Below are 17,168 nucleotides of genomic sequence, written 5' to 3' on the forward strand. Positions count from 1 at the left end.
TGCAGTGCCTAGTGCTACACTGCTTGGGTTGTATTTAAAAACGGGAAAGAGGAGAGACTTGTTCATTAAAGATGCAGTATCCCTGGTTCACACAAATGCATCTGGCAGGTTCAAAATCGAATGTCAACCAAAGGTCTTAGCAGAGTATGAGCTTCAGTTCATGTGTTGGTTAGTCACAAGTACAGCTGGTTTTGAATTCTGAAATACTAATAGCTCCATGTTTGCTAATGTGCTTCAAATAAAAACTGGCAGGTGATTCAATAACTGAAGGCTTTACTTTTCAAAAGAAAAAACATTAAAACATATTATTTGTTTGTAATTAAATATATCTGATATGTTCTCTGCATATATGAAGAAAGGAAATAACCAGTTGCTTCTAAATAATGTAAAATAGATGTTAGTTTTTAAAAAATTCAAATAGGTGGTAGTGAAAACAGCACACACACACATACACACACACAAACACACATGCTAATTATATTTATATATTAGAATTTTAGTGGCCTCAATAATGCAACAAACTGAGTCCCTTTTACTTTGCAAAATACAGATTCAACAATCATGATAACCAATTCTTGCTAAGAAATATGATAATAAGTTTATAGAAGTATCTTTCTGCTTGGAGTTGGACATATTTGCAGAGGAAGACATTCTAGATGCCACTTAAACACATTTTGCAACCCACAGATATATTTAAATGTACAAAGACCTATAACATGAATTAATTTTGGATTTTTTGGATGTATTCTTTTGAAAACTGCATAGCCAAGTACTATGCAGTCCATGTAAATTGACCTTGCTATTTTATACAGCATAGCCTCTGGATAGCTTCTATCACTTGCCCAGATGGTGTTTGGCCTATGTATTTTAGTGGAATGGTTTATTTTCTCCTTGATAGGTTTCAAATGCACAAGAAAACATTATACCCGTCTATCTGCATTTGACTAGAATACAAACTGACTAATAGATAAACATTCTGTGTGAAAGTAAATAGCCTTAAAGTATACTGCCTTCACATTCCATTGATCAGCTCAGTCAGCAAAGTTTTCAATATTGTCACTAATGCTCTAAATATTTTGGAGAGAAGCATGTCAGAAGTATAGAGAATTTCTATTTGTGTCACATATAAGGTCATTATGAACCCACCATCTTTTGAATTTCTATTGATCCTTAGACTGAAGTAGTATTCCTTCACTTCCTTTTTGTCCTCGTTGGAAAATTTTATTGTGAAGAAGAGAATTATGGGCTAAGTGGACTGACTCAATCCCTGGTAAGATGGCAAGGGGTTTTATATTGGCTCATTACTTAACTTTCATTAGCGGTCCTCTCCAAATTTTTAGCAGTCAAAAAAAAAAAAGGCCAAGAATATGAAGCCCGATTACTCAGTTGTACTACCACTGATTGTACACATTCTCTTCTGAGAATATGGCACCCCACCCCCACCCCAAACTTCAGAAGGGATGATCAGAAAAGAGCTCATCATTAGGCAAGTCCATAGAAGAGCTTATAATGCTGCCATGCAGAATCAAAGAAGCATAGGAGAGCATTATGCACTCAAAGGTCAGCCCTATCTCCCCCAACTGATCTTCATTTCTTCAACATGCCCAATTTCCTAAGAGATCAAATCCTAGAATTCATGAAGCTCAATGAAATTCACACACGAGCTCAGCTTCTACCTAAATAAATGGATTTTTGACCACTCATACCTCAAAGCAATTTTGAAGCCATTTAAAGCTAAAAGCCAATACATATTATTTATTTTCAGTTTTATAAATGAGTGTAAAACATAATAGTGCAGTCATATATTTGGCATTAAGACTTACTAACCACAAAAAAATGGGGGGTCAATATTGGATTTTCCTAAGTTGTCAAAACTTGCCAGATGCCTTCAAGTGAACACAACATGTTGGCGGAAATGAAATGTAATGCCTAAAAGACAGAAAATAGGTCAGCACTCTGCAAAAGTAAACTTGTCGATGAGATCAATATGAACCTACAAGTTAATGGGGATATGAGAATCTCCTTACATTAAGAGATATACAGGGTAGAGCCAGAACTCAATTCTAGAGTTTATTCACTTGCAAAAAGCAAAGAACAAACTTAAATATTATTTGTTGTATCCTTAATGAAAGGCACTGCTTTTTAATATGGAATTACTATATTTAAGCACAGTTTTAAATGATAGGATATCACAGTAAATTAACTTCTGGTTCATTTGCTCGGTTTTTACCAAATACAAAAAAAAGAAAAGAGGGAAGTAATGATCAAACAGCATAAAGTTTCAGAGATATTAGAAATCCTTCATTATCCTTCTCTTTTTACTCATTTCAGAGAACTTGATATTGCAAATGAGAACAGTAAAATTTTTTGAAGGAAAAAATAACAGAAAGACCTTTCTTGGGGCTTCTCATTGCATTTATTTAAAATTTTTTAAAAAGTACATCATTTAGAATACATAAAATGCCAGTGCTTTGCAATGGTTTTGTTACTGCAGCTCTAAACTAGAGGGGGAAAAAAAGAGGAAAAACAAAAACAGGAAAAAAATACATTCAAAAAGCCAGGCTGTTCTACTTATACAGGGGCAGTGGCTTTGGAAACTGACAGCCTACATATGACTGATCAGAGGCACTGCCCAACCTCAGTCAGCTATCAATGAAAAGTTGCACATAAAGCATTAAAGGATACAAAGAACAACTTGGTGGGGAGCAGGAGGGGAGTAGGGAATTAACCATAAGGTCACATATCCCATGGGAGGGGGAGGGGGACTGAGGTGGGAGTAAGTATAAAGGCTGACGTTTTAGGAAACTAGATTCATGGGGAAAGATGGAAGAAAACAAAGTTAACAAGTTTGCAGAGCTATGCTGCCATGTGTGTGTCCACTTCAAATTTTCTACTTTACTTTCCAAGAGAAATGTAACAAAACTGAGGTAGAAATCAATGCGAGAACACTACAGCCCAGGAGATTTCAAAATAAGCAAAACTGCACCGAGAAGACTGGAGACAAAAGGAAGGGGGGAAGATGGAGAGGTTCTTTGAGGATATATGTAAGTTGGTTGGTTGTCCTTTCTTTTTGTTTGTCTGTTTGTTTTGGTTGCTATTCTCTGCATTCTATCAAACAGCAGGGCAAGCCTATAAACTGGCTTAGTGAGCTAGAATGACACCATTCCCAGCAGTTTTAATAGATAACTTGCAAACTACCACACCACCACCACCACCACCGAGGTGGTAAAAGGCAGTCATAGTTTTTAGGTACTGTGACTTCCAGGGTCCCAAACAAGTCTTGTGGCTAACTGTTCTAGACACTAACACAAACTGAATAAGTAGCTTTCCATTAACCAGTGTACCTTTTAAGAACATTTTCACTTAATTATCAAGGAGCAATGTACTAAGAACTCTTGCAGTTATTGACATAAAGAATTATTCTGCTCTGGTTAATTCCCCATAATTAGCAAAAGAACTTTTTCTTTTTAATCCTTCCATTTCTACTTTAAATCGTAAATATTCAGTTGTATCACACGTCAGTATTTTTCTGGATACATTCAAAGTAATTTTCCTTGCTATTTTCCAATTGTTGAGGTAAACATACATTTTAATATAAAGTAACATTGAAGCCTATCCTATTACTCTCAGCAGTACATAGTGCTTTCAACACATTCCTTTGAGGTACTGTACAAATCACAATCGCTTTCCTGAGTTTTTGCAGACAAGAACATTAAAAGAAATGAACTGCAGAAATTAAGGTCCAGATTACCGTTACCCTGTTTTACCTGTTCTTAGCTTAATACTGCAGAACAGACAGGATTGAGGAATACTGTTGCTCTTAAAATGGCAAAAATCTGGTTTTCTGTCGTAACACAACCATTCATCTCTTTAGTCCAATAATGTTTGAAGTTAAAGCTCTTTATATTAGCACATGCCACCAATGTAATTGTGAGGCAAACAAAAAATAAAGCACCACTCCAGGCACTTGACAGCAACTAAATCTCGAGAACAGCAGAATGGAATCAACACACGAGGTTCACGTCCTTCTGAAATCAACACACTTGCACCTTGCTCCTTGGTGAGTGTTTTCTGGCTTGAACCGATCTGAGCATCAACAAATGCTTTCTGTCATCTGGGACTTTCAAATCAGAAGCTCTTATTGTGATGCACTTCTCCAAATCTACCCTGACTCTAAAGATGCAACTTAATTGTCGTCTTCCCCAGTACCCTTTGCAATTTAAACACTACTGGAAAGGGGTTCTATACCCTATGTAGCAGGTTTTATGTGTGTGTGTGCCAACATTCATTACATTGTTCTAAAGAAGTTATCACTGACTGCAACCAAACATTTTGTTCCATTCAACATACATATCAAGCTCTTTTTGAGATATGCTAGGCTGAATCTTGCAGAAAGCATTTTCAAAGTCTTGATATGTGATTGGCCTCAACTGGCCGGGCATAATGGCTGAAAGGTCTGTGGCTGGCATGGCATGGAGGGGGCCCACCGCTGCTTCCTGACACAAATGAGCCACGTCTAGTCCAGAAAAGCCTTCTGTGCGCTGGACGAGCAGTGCAAACTCCTTGTCATTGAGACAGTAATTGTGCTGTGAGAGCAGTTGTACTATTATCTGGTGCCTCGCTGTGCTGTCAGGAAGTGGGATTAAAAGTCGTTTCATGAAGTACCTCCGAAGAGATTCATCTATTTCTTCTGGTTTACTGGTGGCACAAATTACTACGATTTGGTCCTCAGCAGACGTTAGTACAGTGTCCAGCTGCATCAGAAACTCAGTTCTCATGCGACTGACCAGACTGTGTTCCTCATTCACTTGAGCGGAGAGAAGCATGTCAATGTCACTAACAAAAATCACTGAGGGCTGGCGACACCTGGCCACAAGGAAAGAGGCATGGATAATTTTCTCTGCTTCTCCTAGCCACTTGGCGACTAGTCCCGAACTGGCAATTTTGAAAAACGTGGCCCCTAGCTGACTAGCTATGCATCTGCCCAATAATGTTTTGCCTGTTCCCCGAGGTCCAAATAAAAGGATGCTCCGAGGTAAGGCCGTCAGTCCACTGAATGCATCTGACCTTAACACTGGCCATAACACCTCCTCTTTAATGACAGCCTTTACCAGGTCGAGGCCAGCAATGTCATTCCAGTCCACTGGAGGTCCTTGGGTGATAATCTCATTGGTTACCAGGTCAATGAGGTGCGTGTCAGTATTCTTCAGTTGCTCGTCCACAGAGTGGTTGGATGAGGTAGCTGCACGGAGTCCAGGGCCTGGCATGGAGTGAGAGAGGAGCTGCCTGTGCTCCTCCCCATGCTCACTCATTACTGGCGACGTGTACTTCCCAAAGGATTCACCGGACCTTGATCCTAATGAATTTTTAGCAGTACTGTAGGAAGGGGGGGTCAGAGCCCTACTGGACTGGCTGCTGAATTTCCTTTGCTGTTCAGAGGACATTAGCTGCTTCGTTGGCTTAAATGCTAAGGATGATGTTTCAGCACTTCTGTCAAAGCCATTGCCCCGATTTGTGTTGGAAATGCTGTTGTCGGGCATTCTGTACATAGGACTCTGTGTAGATCTCTGTTGGCCGTAGCTGTAGTTTGCGTAACTGGAGTCCATTTCTCCTTGCCCTGCCATATAGAAGGCTTTCCTTTTGAGAGAACTTGCTGAACTGTTTGTCAGAGCTGAGGGTGCAATAGGCGTCAACCCGTGACCCTGGTAGGTGTAGCCAGGAACAGTGGTGGGGGGCAGAGGGGTCGGAGCAGGAATTCCTGAAGGCAGGTATGCTGAAGGAGGAGGGGGTGCGCCCCCAGGGCTGTACCCAGACCCTACGGCAGTCTGAGGAGGATAGCTAGCAGAGGGATAGCTATAGCTGGAGAGGTTTGAAGTCCCATTGTAGCCTGGGACCAGGGCTGGTGGAGGAGGAGGTGGTGGTGGTGGCTGTAGGAGCCCAGAACTATGCAAAGGTGATGGGTGAGGTGAAGGAAGTGCAGGTGTTGACTGGCTACTGTAACTAGAATGCAAATACGATCCATTGTATCCTGGGGCATATTCCTGAGATGGGAGCCCTGCATGGAGACTAGGTACTGTGTGGCTTCCACAGGTACTACTTGAATAACTAGGTTCTGTCAGGTTGCTGGCCACCCCAGGGGAGCTCCCTATACTTGCAGAGACATCTGCTGGAGGGAGGGCTGAACTGACTCCAGCTTTGCTGGCAGTGATAACATCCGGAACACAGTTCATGGGATAAACAGCTTCGGAATTCAAGGACTGCCAGGGTTCACTTTCATTTTTCCGACCGTTCACTAGTCCTGATGGGGCATCAGCATAGTTGCTGAGAACAGGTCGGTCCACAGGGCCTTCCAAAATGCCAGAGTATTTCTCTGCATATTTTTTTAGTAGATTGGATGCAGTCAAAGCAGATATGTCATCATTCGCCCAGGCATACTGATAGGTGCGCTGCAAGTGACCTCGATAGGCTTCAACTTTGTGGGCAGGAGAACGCGTGGTTGAGGTGATGTCAAAGTGCTGCTCTGGCCACTGGGCATGCTCCGGCGTCCACTGCATCTTCAAGCCTATGGATTTGGAGCGGAGGGGTGGAGAGTTAATTCACTTAGATATTCATCTGAACTGTTAAAACTTCTTTTGTCACCAATTATTTTTCATTAATGATATCCACATTCTGAAGTATTTCTACAGTTTTAATCCCTATTATGATCTCTATAATGTGCATTCCTTAAAATGGATTACATTTCAGCCTTCTATACAAAATACACTGAATATAAAAGAACACACTGTAAAAGACCGAAAATTCTTTTTTTTAATTAAAAAAGGGAAACTATTTAAGGAATCCATCAGTTTACGTGCTATATGCACACAAGCACAAATACATATATATGTTACACACACATTCTGTCAAATTGAATTCAATCAGAGGCTCTTAAAATATGCATACATTTTAAATGTCTAGCGTGGTAGTATTAACATGTACGTTATCAAGCTATTCTGTCTCTTCACATCACAGTTTCTGTTTTTTATTTTAACCAATATAAAAATGAGACACAGCTGACAGATCACATCTAGGATACCTCTCTTATTTGGTACTGAACACCTAGTTAGCACAGTATAATGCTCCCTGCGCAGAACAATATGACACAGACATAGCAGGTCATTCCATAATCCAACTCTCATCTAAAGTGGTCCACGACAGTTTCAAATCTGCTTCGTGGAGTGCAGCAAAGCAATCTCCCAGGCAGCGCTCCATCGCTTTCATCACACAAAGCCTACAACTCGGTATGAATTACAACTGGTTCCTTTCTGCCTTTCAGTTCTGTTGTTGAGTCTCTGAAAAAAAAAAACAAGCATCACTTGTCTGTCGATCTTCTTGCATTCTCCCTCCTTCTCTTACATTCTCCACTCCCCTTACAGCCTTCAAGGTACCAAGAAGGAGGAATATCTCTATCTATCTATCTATCTATCTATCTATCTATCTATCTATCTATCATCTATCTATCTATCTATCTATCTATCTATCTATCTATCTATCTATCTATTCTCTATTTAGATATATCGAGAAAACAAGGAAATAGAGATGTAAGGGAAAATAAGACTGGAGAGAAAATGTGGATTCTAACACTCTAAGCATCAATGGGAAACAATGTGTGGCATAAACTCTAATTGTATGACTAGAAGACTGGATAATGAGATTCTATAATCTGCTAGATTACTAATTGAAGCAAGGTGACCAAAGCAAACTATAAAGCAAGAGTTTTTTCTCACTTAACACGAAGCAGTTAGAATCAGAGAATCATTTAACTTTTCAAGTTTAAGGAGGTCTTAAAAGTTACCTTATTTCACAGATTAGGAAACCAAGGCCCAAAGACATTTATTACCTGCCCTTGAAGTCTCCCACAGTGTTAGTTATATCAGAGGCCTGGAATCCTGTTCTCCCAGTACTGGCTCATCCCATCCTAATCTCTGCGTGGTCTGAACACTTCCTATTCTGATACAGCTAAATTAAGCAGACCTCCTTAATCTCTTTTGTATTACTCAAAGTGGATCTTGCAAACTGTCTTGTGCCCTCTGGCAGAGCTTCTTTGATAAGAAGGAGGACTGGTCTAAATGAAGCAGCATCTGTGGCATCAGCTCCCTTCTGAATTAAGGCAGTCTATTTTGACAGCTCCTACTCCCCATTCTGTTCTCCTCCCCCAACCCCCTTAGCTCTTCAGGGCCAGACTCTGGCTTCTGACATGGCCAGTTTAGACTCACTGAGCTAAACTGCACATAGCACACAGTTTGGTAACAGAATGGCATGTTGATTCCCTTCTGACTCCCTCTTCCTTGTTTGCAAAACCACTGCACCAGACACTGGAAGTTAATTAGCAGGATGATGCTGTGCTAATTGTGTTAATTTACAAGGTTTTAGTCAAAGAGAATCATGCCAGGGCTGGCACTGCTGTCATGCTTCCAACTTAATGATTAAGAAATACTGAAAACAAGGTGGGAAGGATTGCAGTAATTACACAATAAATGAATAAAGCAACAGGATTCATTTGCAAATATATTTTATTGCAGTCATACTCATTTGCATTTGGATTTTTAAAAAGGATCCATGTAGATATTCATTTGCAAATCATCTCATTTAAATTAAGTTTGAATGTGCACAGTATAACTTAATCAAGCTTTATATTATTTTTTTTTAGTAAAAACACAAAAGACCTTCCTTCTCCCATACATGCAGCATATTCTTTCTTCACTTTCCCCCTTTAAAATCTATTTTAGATACTCTCATCAAATTGGGAAAAATTTTGTAAAATCTTGATGAACTGTATCCTTTCACTCTTAGAAACTCTAAGGTGAGTTCTAGGAAGAACTAAAGTGATATTCTTAATTGTTTCAGCTTTCTCAATCATTACTTTTTAAGGGGGAAGAAAACACATCACAAAATGGGTGAAATGACCAAAATCACACTTAAAGGGGAAAAGATGCAATTTTAATGAAGCAGCATTTCAGGAATCATACTTTCATTAAATTCAACTGGAAATTATTAAGAGCAAATCACCAGGAACCAATCACAAGTAATCAGCATGTAAATTCTTCTTTACTTGAAGCCTTATAAAAAGGAGAGAATATTGATGTGACTATAATGTAGAACTGTCTAAAAGACTTACAAATTCATTAGTCCTGTAAATTATTTCTAAGGAATTTCTATTAGGACCTTTATCACTTAAAAGGTTATAAAAATACAGAGTTAAGAAAATAAGAACACACATGCTATGAATGGGAATTTGATTAGTTGATACAGTAGAAATATGTGAATAAATATCCTGAAACAAGGTCTCAGAAAATAATTCAGTAGTCATAGGCAATGGAATTTGCCACAACACAAACACCCCCACCCCCCACACGCACACATGCAGACACACAAGTTAAAGGGCTTCCTTTTGGTTAGTTGAACTAATTCAATATTGGCATTAAACACACACAGCAAACATGATTAAACAAAATTTTAGAATAATTTTGAATAGGACAACCTCCACCTGGCTTAACAGTTTTCTTAGTAAATTAATAATTTATAAAAACATAGAAAAATGATTTTAATAAAGTACAATCACTATAAAAGAGAGGATTGCTGTTTAAATAAAGTAGGTAGCCATTTTCACTGGGTATTTCTGCATAGTTTAACTCTAGCAAAACTAATTAAATTTTTTATTTGTTTCATCTGAAATTAAGCAAAGATCATATCTATCAAAATTATTTATTTAGAACAATTACTGGATACACCATTACCTTTTTATTCTCACGCTATTTTTGGATGTGCTTACCAAGATAATTGAAAGTTTATTTATTGATGCATATAAATAACAGTAACCTTAGCAAGGCTGCAAAAGCCAAGATTGAGCTTTGATTAAATAACCTTAGAGGAACAAAATTGTTCACATACATCCCCTGAAGCAAGGCTATTATTTTTTTTAAGTTTCTTATATTTTTTCCTCTTGATATTAATAGAATTTTAATCATAGAAAATATCGATGATACAAAAAAGTAGAGAAAGAAAAGGTAAACTGGCTTCAGATTTCTCAGTTAACAGGTATGAACATGTTTGTTTTTTTTATGTGCAGTCTTGCCATGAGAGCACTTGCACAGGGATTTTGTGTTTTATGGGTTATACGTGTCTCGCATTGCTCAGTTATCCTTGATCCAGTGTGGAATTACATTACTTTCAGGAGTATAGCATTTATTCTTACAATATCTTGACAGAGTCATGTAAATTAATTGCAGGCCTAGCTTTACCAGTGTGACTAATTATTTAGCTGTTGAATGTGATTTGCCATTATTTCTCTTTATACATTTGTACTAGATTTGGAATGTTACATGTTACTAAACTTTCTTTTGTTTTTTTTTCACCCCCAGAGATTTTTATTAATTAGTCTGAATATTAATTAGTCTGCAATTCTGTCATTAGTAATTTTTTTCCGTTCTCTTTATATAATCAGTAATTCACAATATCACATAGTTGCATATTCATCATCATGATCATTTCTTAGAACATTTGCATGAATTCAGAAAAAGAAATAAATAGAAAACAGAAAAAAAAATCATACATACCATCATACCCCTTACCCCTCTCCCTGTCATTGAAACAAAGTTATTTGAAAGCATAAGTTAATATTTAACTATAAACTAGTTCTTAATATTAGTAAGTGCTGAAGAAGCTAGTATTTGGGAGACTTTCCTGGCGCTGGGAGCACAAAGAGACTTCCATCAGTTCCCCGAATTTTGACCAATTTGAAGTAGTACCAAATTTGGTCACTTTTTGTTTTGCTTTGTGTTCTTGTTATGTTTATTGGTAATGATATTCCTAATGTAAAAAGGAAAAAGAAAACGCAGTCAAATATTCTTTGAACAGCAAAAAACATACACCCTTGACTGCACTGCTATTATCTGTAAGTGAAAAGTACACACACATCACTTAACTTGGCACCCAAATCATAAGAAGGGTTTGGAAGTCGCTGAAATAGGTACAATAAAAATTCAAAAAATGGGATAATAAGGAAAAACAGCTCTTAAAGATAAATGGTGTTCCAAAACATCAATTTTTATTTTTGAAGAAGATCAAGAAATTCTTAATATGGCTGGCAAATTTCACAATGCAACATGCTTGTTTCTAAAATATATAATTTATTTGATAATTGCTTTTAAGATAACGTATGTGTTACATGGGAATGACACAAACTACACTAGAAGTCTGAACATTTTGTTTTTATTTTATTGATTTAGGATGAACTTATATATATCTAAATGTGTTTAAAAAGTCCAAATTGTCCACAAAACTAGACAGTTTGGATAACATTCCCCATTCTTATCATTACTGACCATTTCAGAACTTAGATTTAATTACTAGACAGTTACTGCCTCATTGCTATATTCCTCCATTTTGTTGTTTAATTTGACTAATTTTGAAACCAAAAAACTGCATCTTCTAAAGTTTCAACACAGCTTCAAAATTATAAAAAAAAATGGTTATATAGAGAAACAACTTTCAGAACTGGAAGGAATTGGAAATAAAACGTTAGGTCTGCTGGAATCTATTTTTAGCACATATTCTTGGAAATATTCATCTAAGACACTCACTACGGCACTCCTACCTCTAACACATGTTTGCTATTCAACAGGTCTGAAAAAATGCTGCACTTTTCTACAAGGTTCCTATTGGGCCTTCTGGCTGCTAGGGACTCTGCCTTCATTTATAGGTCTTCTCAGACTTCCTTAGGGCAGGGACCTGAGGCAAATACCTGCAGGCACACGGGCTTGCCTGTTCTAGAACAGCTGCAGAGCTCTCACACAGGGCTGCATGACAACACTGCTACCCCAGCACATTCCTCTGGGCTATTGGACCTCTGAACCTTTCATTATTTTTTAATATTTAAAAAAATTTAATATAATATTTAGCAAGATTCTCTCTAGGAAACAATCTCTACTGGGGTAAATACAGCAAAGTAATTACAGATCCCTCAGATGTATCATCCATGAAGTCAGAAATGGCAGAACTAACACATACAGCATCCAAAGTTTCAAGTAGACAATAGCATATTCACTGACTAAAACACAGGTTTATGTGCTAAAAAACCCTTCTGAGAGAGAGGACAACAAACCTTCTGGTACTGAAAACTGGCCCGGTGCAGTATCAGTTTATCATTATTCTTCAAGGGGAGGGGTGACCAAATGGAACGTATGAGCAGACTAAGCTGCATTCTCCTGCCTGCCGCCCTCATAAGCAAAGAGGCCAAAGCGTCAATGTCTTGTGTTACTTGGCACTAACCCATTTGATCGGGATCTTCCTCAACCCATTTCCTGATAATCACCGTCCTTATAATGTGGCCTTGGATCTAAAAATAACCATAAGTGGAAAAGTGAAGGAAAAAAGCACAGAAAATTACATATTCTCTTTAATTTACGTAATTTAGTTTCATCTTCTAAACCCCCAGATTAGAAGTGCTTTATAAACTGACTGATATAGGGGCTGTCAAATGTATTTAGTCAACAAACTGGGTGCTTGTTCTGTGTGAAAGCCTTGTGGCTCAATACTAAGAAGCTAAATCTAGGGAATCTGTTTGTTTACAAGGTGATGAACCTTTCCAGCGTGTTTTCTTCTTCATATTTTCATATTCAAAGTTCCCTAAAATTGGACTCTGATTTTAGAGATTAAGGAAAGACCTTTGAAATGACCAGGTCCGACCAGACAACCTCATTTGGTCGACGGCTTCATTTACTATGGGGTCAAATAGCATTTTGTCTAGTATTCCAAACACATTAGGTGGCGTTGCTAGGTTGTTTGGATAAAAACATAAAGAAGGTTCTAGAATTTTGTTTGCAGGGTGTAAATTCCAGGCTTGAGAATCGGACTCCTGGCATTGCTCATGCTATCATTTATTTGTTCTAATCTTGGTTAAGTCACTTAAGCATTTCATATTCAGTTTTCACAGCTATAAAATGTGGACAATAACAGTATCACTACCTTACTGGATTGTTATTAAGATTACCTAAAATAGTAATATTTGTGAAAATATTTCCCAACTGTGAACTACTACACAGATGTTTCTTGCTAATCTTATATTTTGGAAAAACAAAACAAAATTAAAAAAAAAAACAACAGAGCTCTATTAAAACAAAACAAAACAGACTAGACAGACAGGGGAAAATATAAAGTCACTACCAGAATTCATAAATCAACCTCAGGACAGCTACTGGAAAGGAAATTTTCCAGTGGGAATGTTGGTAATAAGAAAGGTACAGAAACTCTTTCATACTTGGCAAAACACAGAGTATGATCTTCTTAATCAAGCAGGCGTCAAAAATTCAAAATGTTTTCAAAGTGTTTTTTTTCTATTTTGAATGGTATTTATGACTCAACACTTCAGAGACCAAATCTAAGAAACAAAGCAGTTAGAAATTTAAAGTCAGTTAAGAATGATCTCAAAACCTGCAGTCTCAAAAATAAGATACTCTAATTATATAACAAATACTGTCAAATGATTTTCTTTTTAAATCACACTTTCACACCTAATTTTAAAGACTTAAAATTATAATACATTTTGCAGCAAATTACTGCCCCCCTCATTCTGCCTATTTGCATAAAGCAATCCTTTCTAACAATCATGATGGCATTCTGGCTAAATGGTCTTTAGTAAATACAATTCAGATAACTCACCCTGTAACATAGAGAAATTGCAACCTGACAGCTGGAGGGCAGCATACAGCCTGCAACCATGTTTTATTCAGCCAGCACAGGGTTTTAAAAATCAGTCAACTTTATATTTAAAAAAATACACTTATTTCCATATTCCCATTTTTCAAGTCAAGCTGAAAGATCTTACAATACCAGATCTCATACTTGCCTAGCAACAGATGGCTGAGAAACAGCTGCCTCCATTGGACATGGCATACCCTCCCCAGTTTGTCCCAGTGCTCCCACCCTATGTAACATCAGGTCTTTTTATGGTACCTACCAGGACACATAGGTGTTTGAATTTATGACATTAACTCTGAAGCTTCAAACTCCAGTTAACCACTTAAGTGCATCTTGAAAACGAGCAAGTACATCACTCAAATTTATGTGAATTTACAAGAAAAAAAATTTCAAATACTCCTATATACATTTCTGCATTCTTAATCAGAACACAAGGAAAATAACTGATAATTTCCTCTTCGATTCACTGCATTAGTACAACAGGGTAGGACAACATATTGATTTCTTAAATGGTCCTAGATTGCTGCTACTTCAACGTTTCTCCCTTTACTGTGATTTGTCAGATAATATTTCTTGCTATTTTTCCATATGTCCATCCCCACCATTCCTAATATGCTTCTTTGAATTTGCTATAGGCTCTGATACCACAAACCAAAGCTTAATTTAATAGTAAAGTTTAGCAGAGCGCATTCCCTATTAGTCTATTGCATGAGCTTTAATATAACTTTTGAGAGATTGTTTAAGCTACTCCAAAGTCATGTTTCTTATTTCTTGATGAAAGCTATTGGATGAATGGAACTGGGTATGCAACAGACCTTGCTGTATATGTCATCATTCTAGGCTTAGTAAGAGGGCCTATACCAGGGTGCTACGTACCCTCTACCCTGTCCTTCAATTAAACTTGCAGTTAATTGAATGTTTCCCTATAATGCATTAAATTCTATTCAATTAGACAGCAACAAAATATTCACTCATCAAAATATAACCAAATATAAAGATGACTATTTTGCCATTATTTCACGAGGAGGATAAAACTTGGTATGTGTGGTCTGATTCGCCATCATCTTTAAAATGCAAGCCATATATCAGAGGATGGCTTGCACTGATGAGGAGGAATATATAAGCACTTATGCAAAGCAATTATACTGATGAAAGAAATGTCACTTTTAGTCCACTGAGCTTATATTCAATATATGACCAAGATAGTGTATCACTTAAGGCAATTCAGGAAATCATGATCATTAACTCAAATAAGTACTTATTTTTTTCTTGTAGGGTCCTAAAATGTCCAATACTTAAGTCAAAGCATATGAGTAAACATGTTATGCTTACACACAAATCCATAAAGTTAAAAATTATACTTTAGGTTTATGTCCCCCCCGCCCCCCCATTCAGGGCAGGGGAAGTTTTTTACAAAAGTGTCTATGTAAATATTTCTCAGTAAGAATCAAAGCCCAAGTAAAATTGTGTCCAAATTTCTTTGTTTATCCTATCATATTTAGTTCTAAAGACTACATGACTATGTATATAGAGAGACTTTAAAATATACAAATGATTCCTATTATGAATATTAGTTTTCAGTGTCAGGACCCACCAGCTATTGCAAAGAAAAAGAGAGGACTGATTCTTCCATGTTAAGTCAAATGTCAATTTGCTTATGCTACCTCCATGAACGGTTTTAGACAATTTATAAATCAGTTCAAATAGTGCTTTGTAGTTAACCGTTAAAGTTGTTACTCACGGCCTTTCATTTCTCTTGACATCTCTTCCCTTTGTCCATATACTTTTTCAATCCATTAAGACCATCCACCCTCCCCCTCCAGTCCTTCTGTTATACAAAGATCATAAAGACATACCACATATGTCCATAGGGACTGCCTGTGCTAATGAATATGTATGTTCTGTGTCACAACAGAGTACTCTCCTTGTTCTGCAGTATCAACCCTCTTATGTGTGTAAATAACAGGTGAGCTGTAGCGGGCAGGGATAAATGGGGTTAACCCAACCTCAAAGCCCCATTCTAGATTCATACTGTCCAACTGGTATGACCAATCCAGGAAGAGAAATCTATTATTTTAAATCCAATAATTTTAATCAAAATTATTGTGCAGTTTTTTAGGTATTTTGAATTTTTGTTTCTAAAAAGGACTCTGCCAAGATATCAGTTACATTGTCCTAAAAGTCAAAGGTTATTCCAATTGATTCTCTAGCTGTTTTGCCATATAAAATATATTTTCACTTTTAATAAATATGAACCAGGCATAAATATGAACCAAACTTGAATTATGCTTTGGCTAGTTTATTTCCTTCATCACAATCCTAAAATGTCATGTGGACATACAGCTATTTGTAAACAGTTATTTGCGTGTGCATTCTATTTCAAATGTATAAATGTAAAGATTAATTTAGCTATATTTAAACTGAACTATATTCATTTTTGCAAAACACACCAAGCTGACAAGGGTCAATAAGCAAATTCAGAATCTCCAAATCCCCAGGACATTGCCTAAAATGAAATGTGAATTCATCCTCTTTTCTGTGTTTTTCTGAAAGCCTTACACTGAAAAGAATGTTTATATAAGACAAGGTAGGTAAATAAGGATGCTTACTTAAGATTGAGGGCTGTCTCATATAATTAAAAAAAGCAGTTAGAATATTATTTATATATAAGTATACAATTATTCAACCATTCTGTTTGCTAAAGTGTGCAAAACTCAGACAAAATTTATTTAGGTTATTTATGCATCTCTTTTCTTTTTGGCAAACTGTGCATTAATTTTTAATGCAATAGTAAAGTAGTGTCTTGGACTTTGATAAAAATATTTTATAGTCAGGGCTGGGTGACATAGTGCATTAATTCAGTGTCCTTCACTCCTGGGACCTGTGTATAATTTAGTCCAGCCTGAAGAAAATAACTGATCTGAAGGCAGTGGAAAAAGCTACATATGAAATGAGTTTTGGTAGGTTTACTGTTGTTTCTCCCATATAAAACAACATATGAAGATAAACTTCTTCAGAATGCAACCAATGTGGTCCAGTATTATAAGTGAAGAACTCTTAGTAACAATAATAGTTTCCTGACCACTTACATTCTCCCTGGCCTGTTCCATTCTATAGTCTGGTGAAATAAATCTGAGCACCACCTATAATTGGGATGTTCTGATTTCCAGATAAACAGAACCCTATTCAAAGTGTACTGTGATGACAGTCCAGTTTTTTGAGCTATTGGCTACTTCATTTGCAAAACCAAAGAATGCTGCATAATAAGACAGAAGTAGAAGAGAGAATATCTGTATCCTCAAAGAAAGTAGCACTTCCCCTGGGGTGGGAGTGGGGGAACGGTGCCCCAAAGGTGAATCCATGAAAAATGCCAACAGTAGGAAGATCACGTGTAAAGAATTGTTTCTTCAGACCCGATCTTGATGACAATA

At 37.1% G+C, this 17,168-nt stretch overlaps 1 protein-coding gene across 5 annotated transcripts in view; it reads right to left on the reverse strand.

Annotated features, from left to right (window-relative positions):
- Nucleotides 1-17,168, reverse strand: part of FIGN (fidgetin, microtubule severing factor) — a 190,152-nt gene that overhangs the window by 53,882 nt on the left and 119,102 nt on the right. For 2 of the 5 annotated variants that reach the window (XM_077154018.1, XM_077154017.1), the window contains exon 3: nt 1-6,562. This exon is cut by the window's left edge and continues 2,447 nt beyond it. The exons of 1 other annotated variant lie outside the window; for it this stretch is intronic. In XM_077154018.1, the coding sequence (XP_077010133.1) occupies nt 4,311-6,554 (2,244 nt within the window). In that variant the 5' untranslated portion in view covers nt 6,555-6,562 and the 3' untranslated portion in view covers nt 1-4,310. 2 more of the 5 variants (XR_013172813.1, XR_013172812.1) reach the window with 1 other exon arrangement.

Source organism: Tamandua tetradactyla, chromosome 3 (genome assembly GCF_023851605.1).
Source record: "Tamandua tetradactyla isolate mTamTet1 chromosome 3, mTamTet1.pri, whole genome shotgun sequence".
Lineage (NCBI taxonomy): Eukaryota > Metazoa > Chordata > Mammalia > Pilosa > Myrmecophagidae > Tamandua > Tamandua tetradactyla.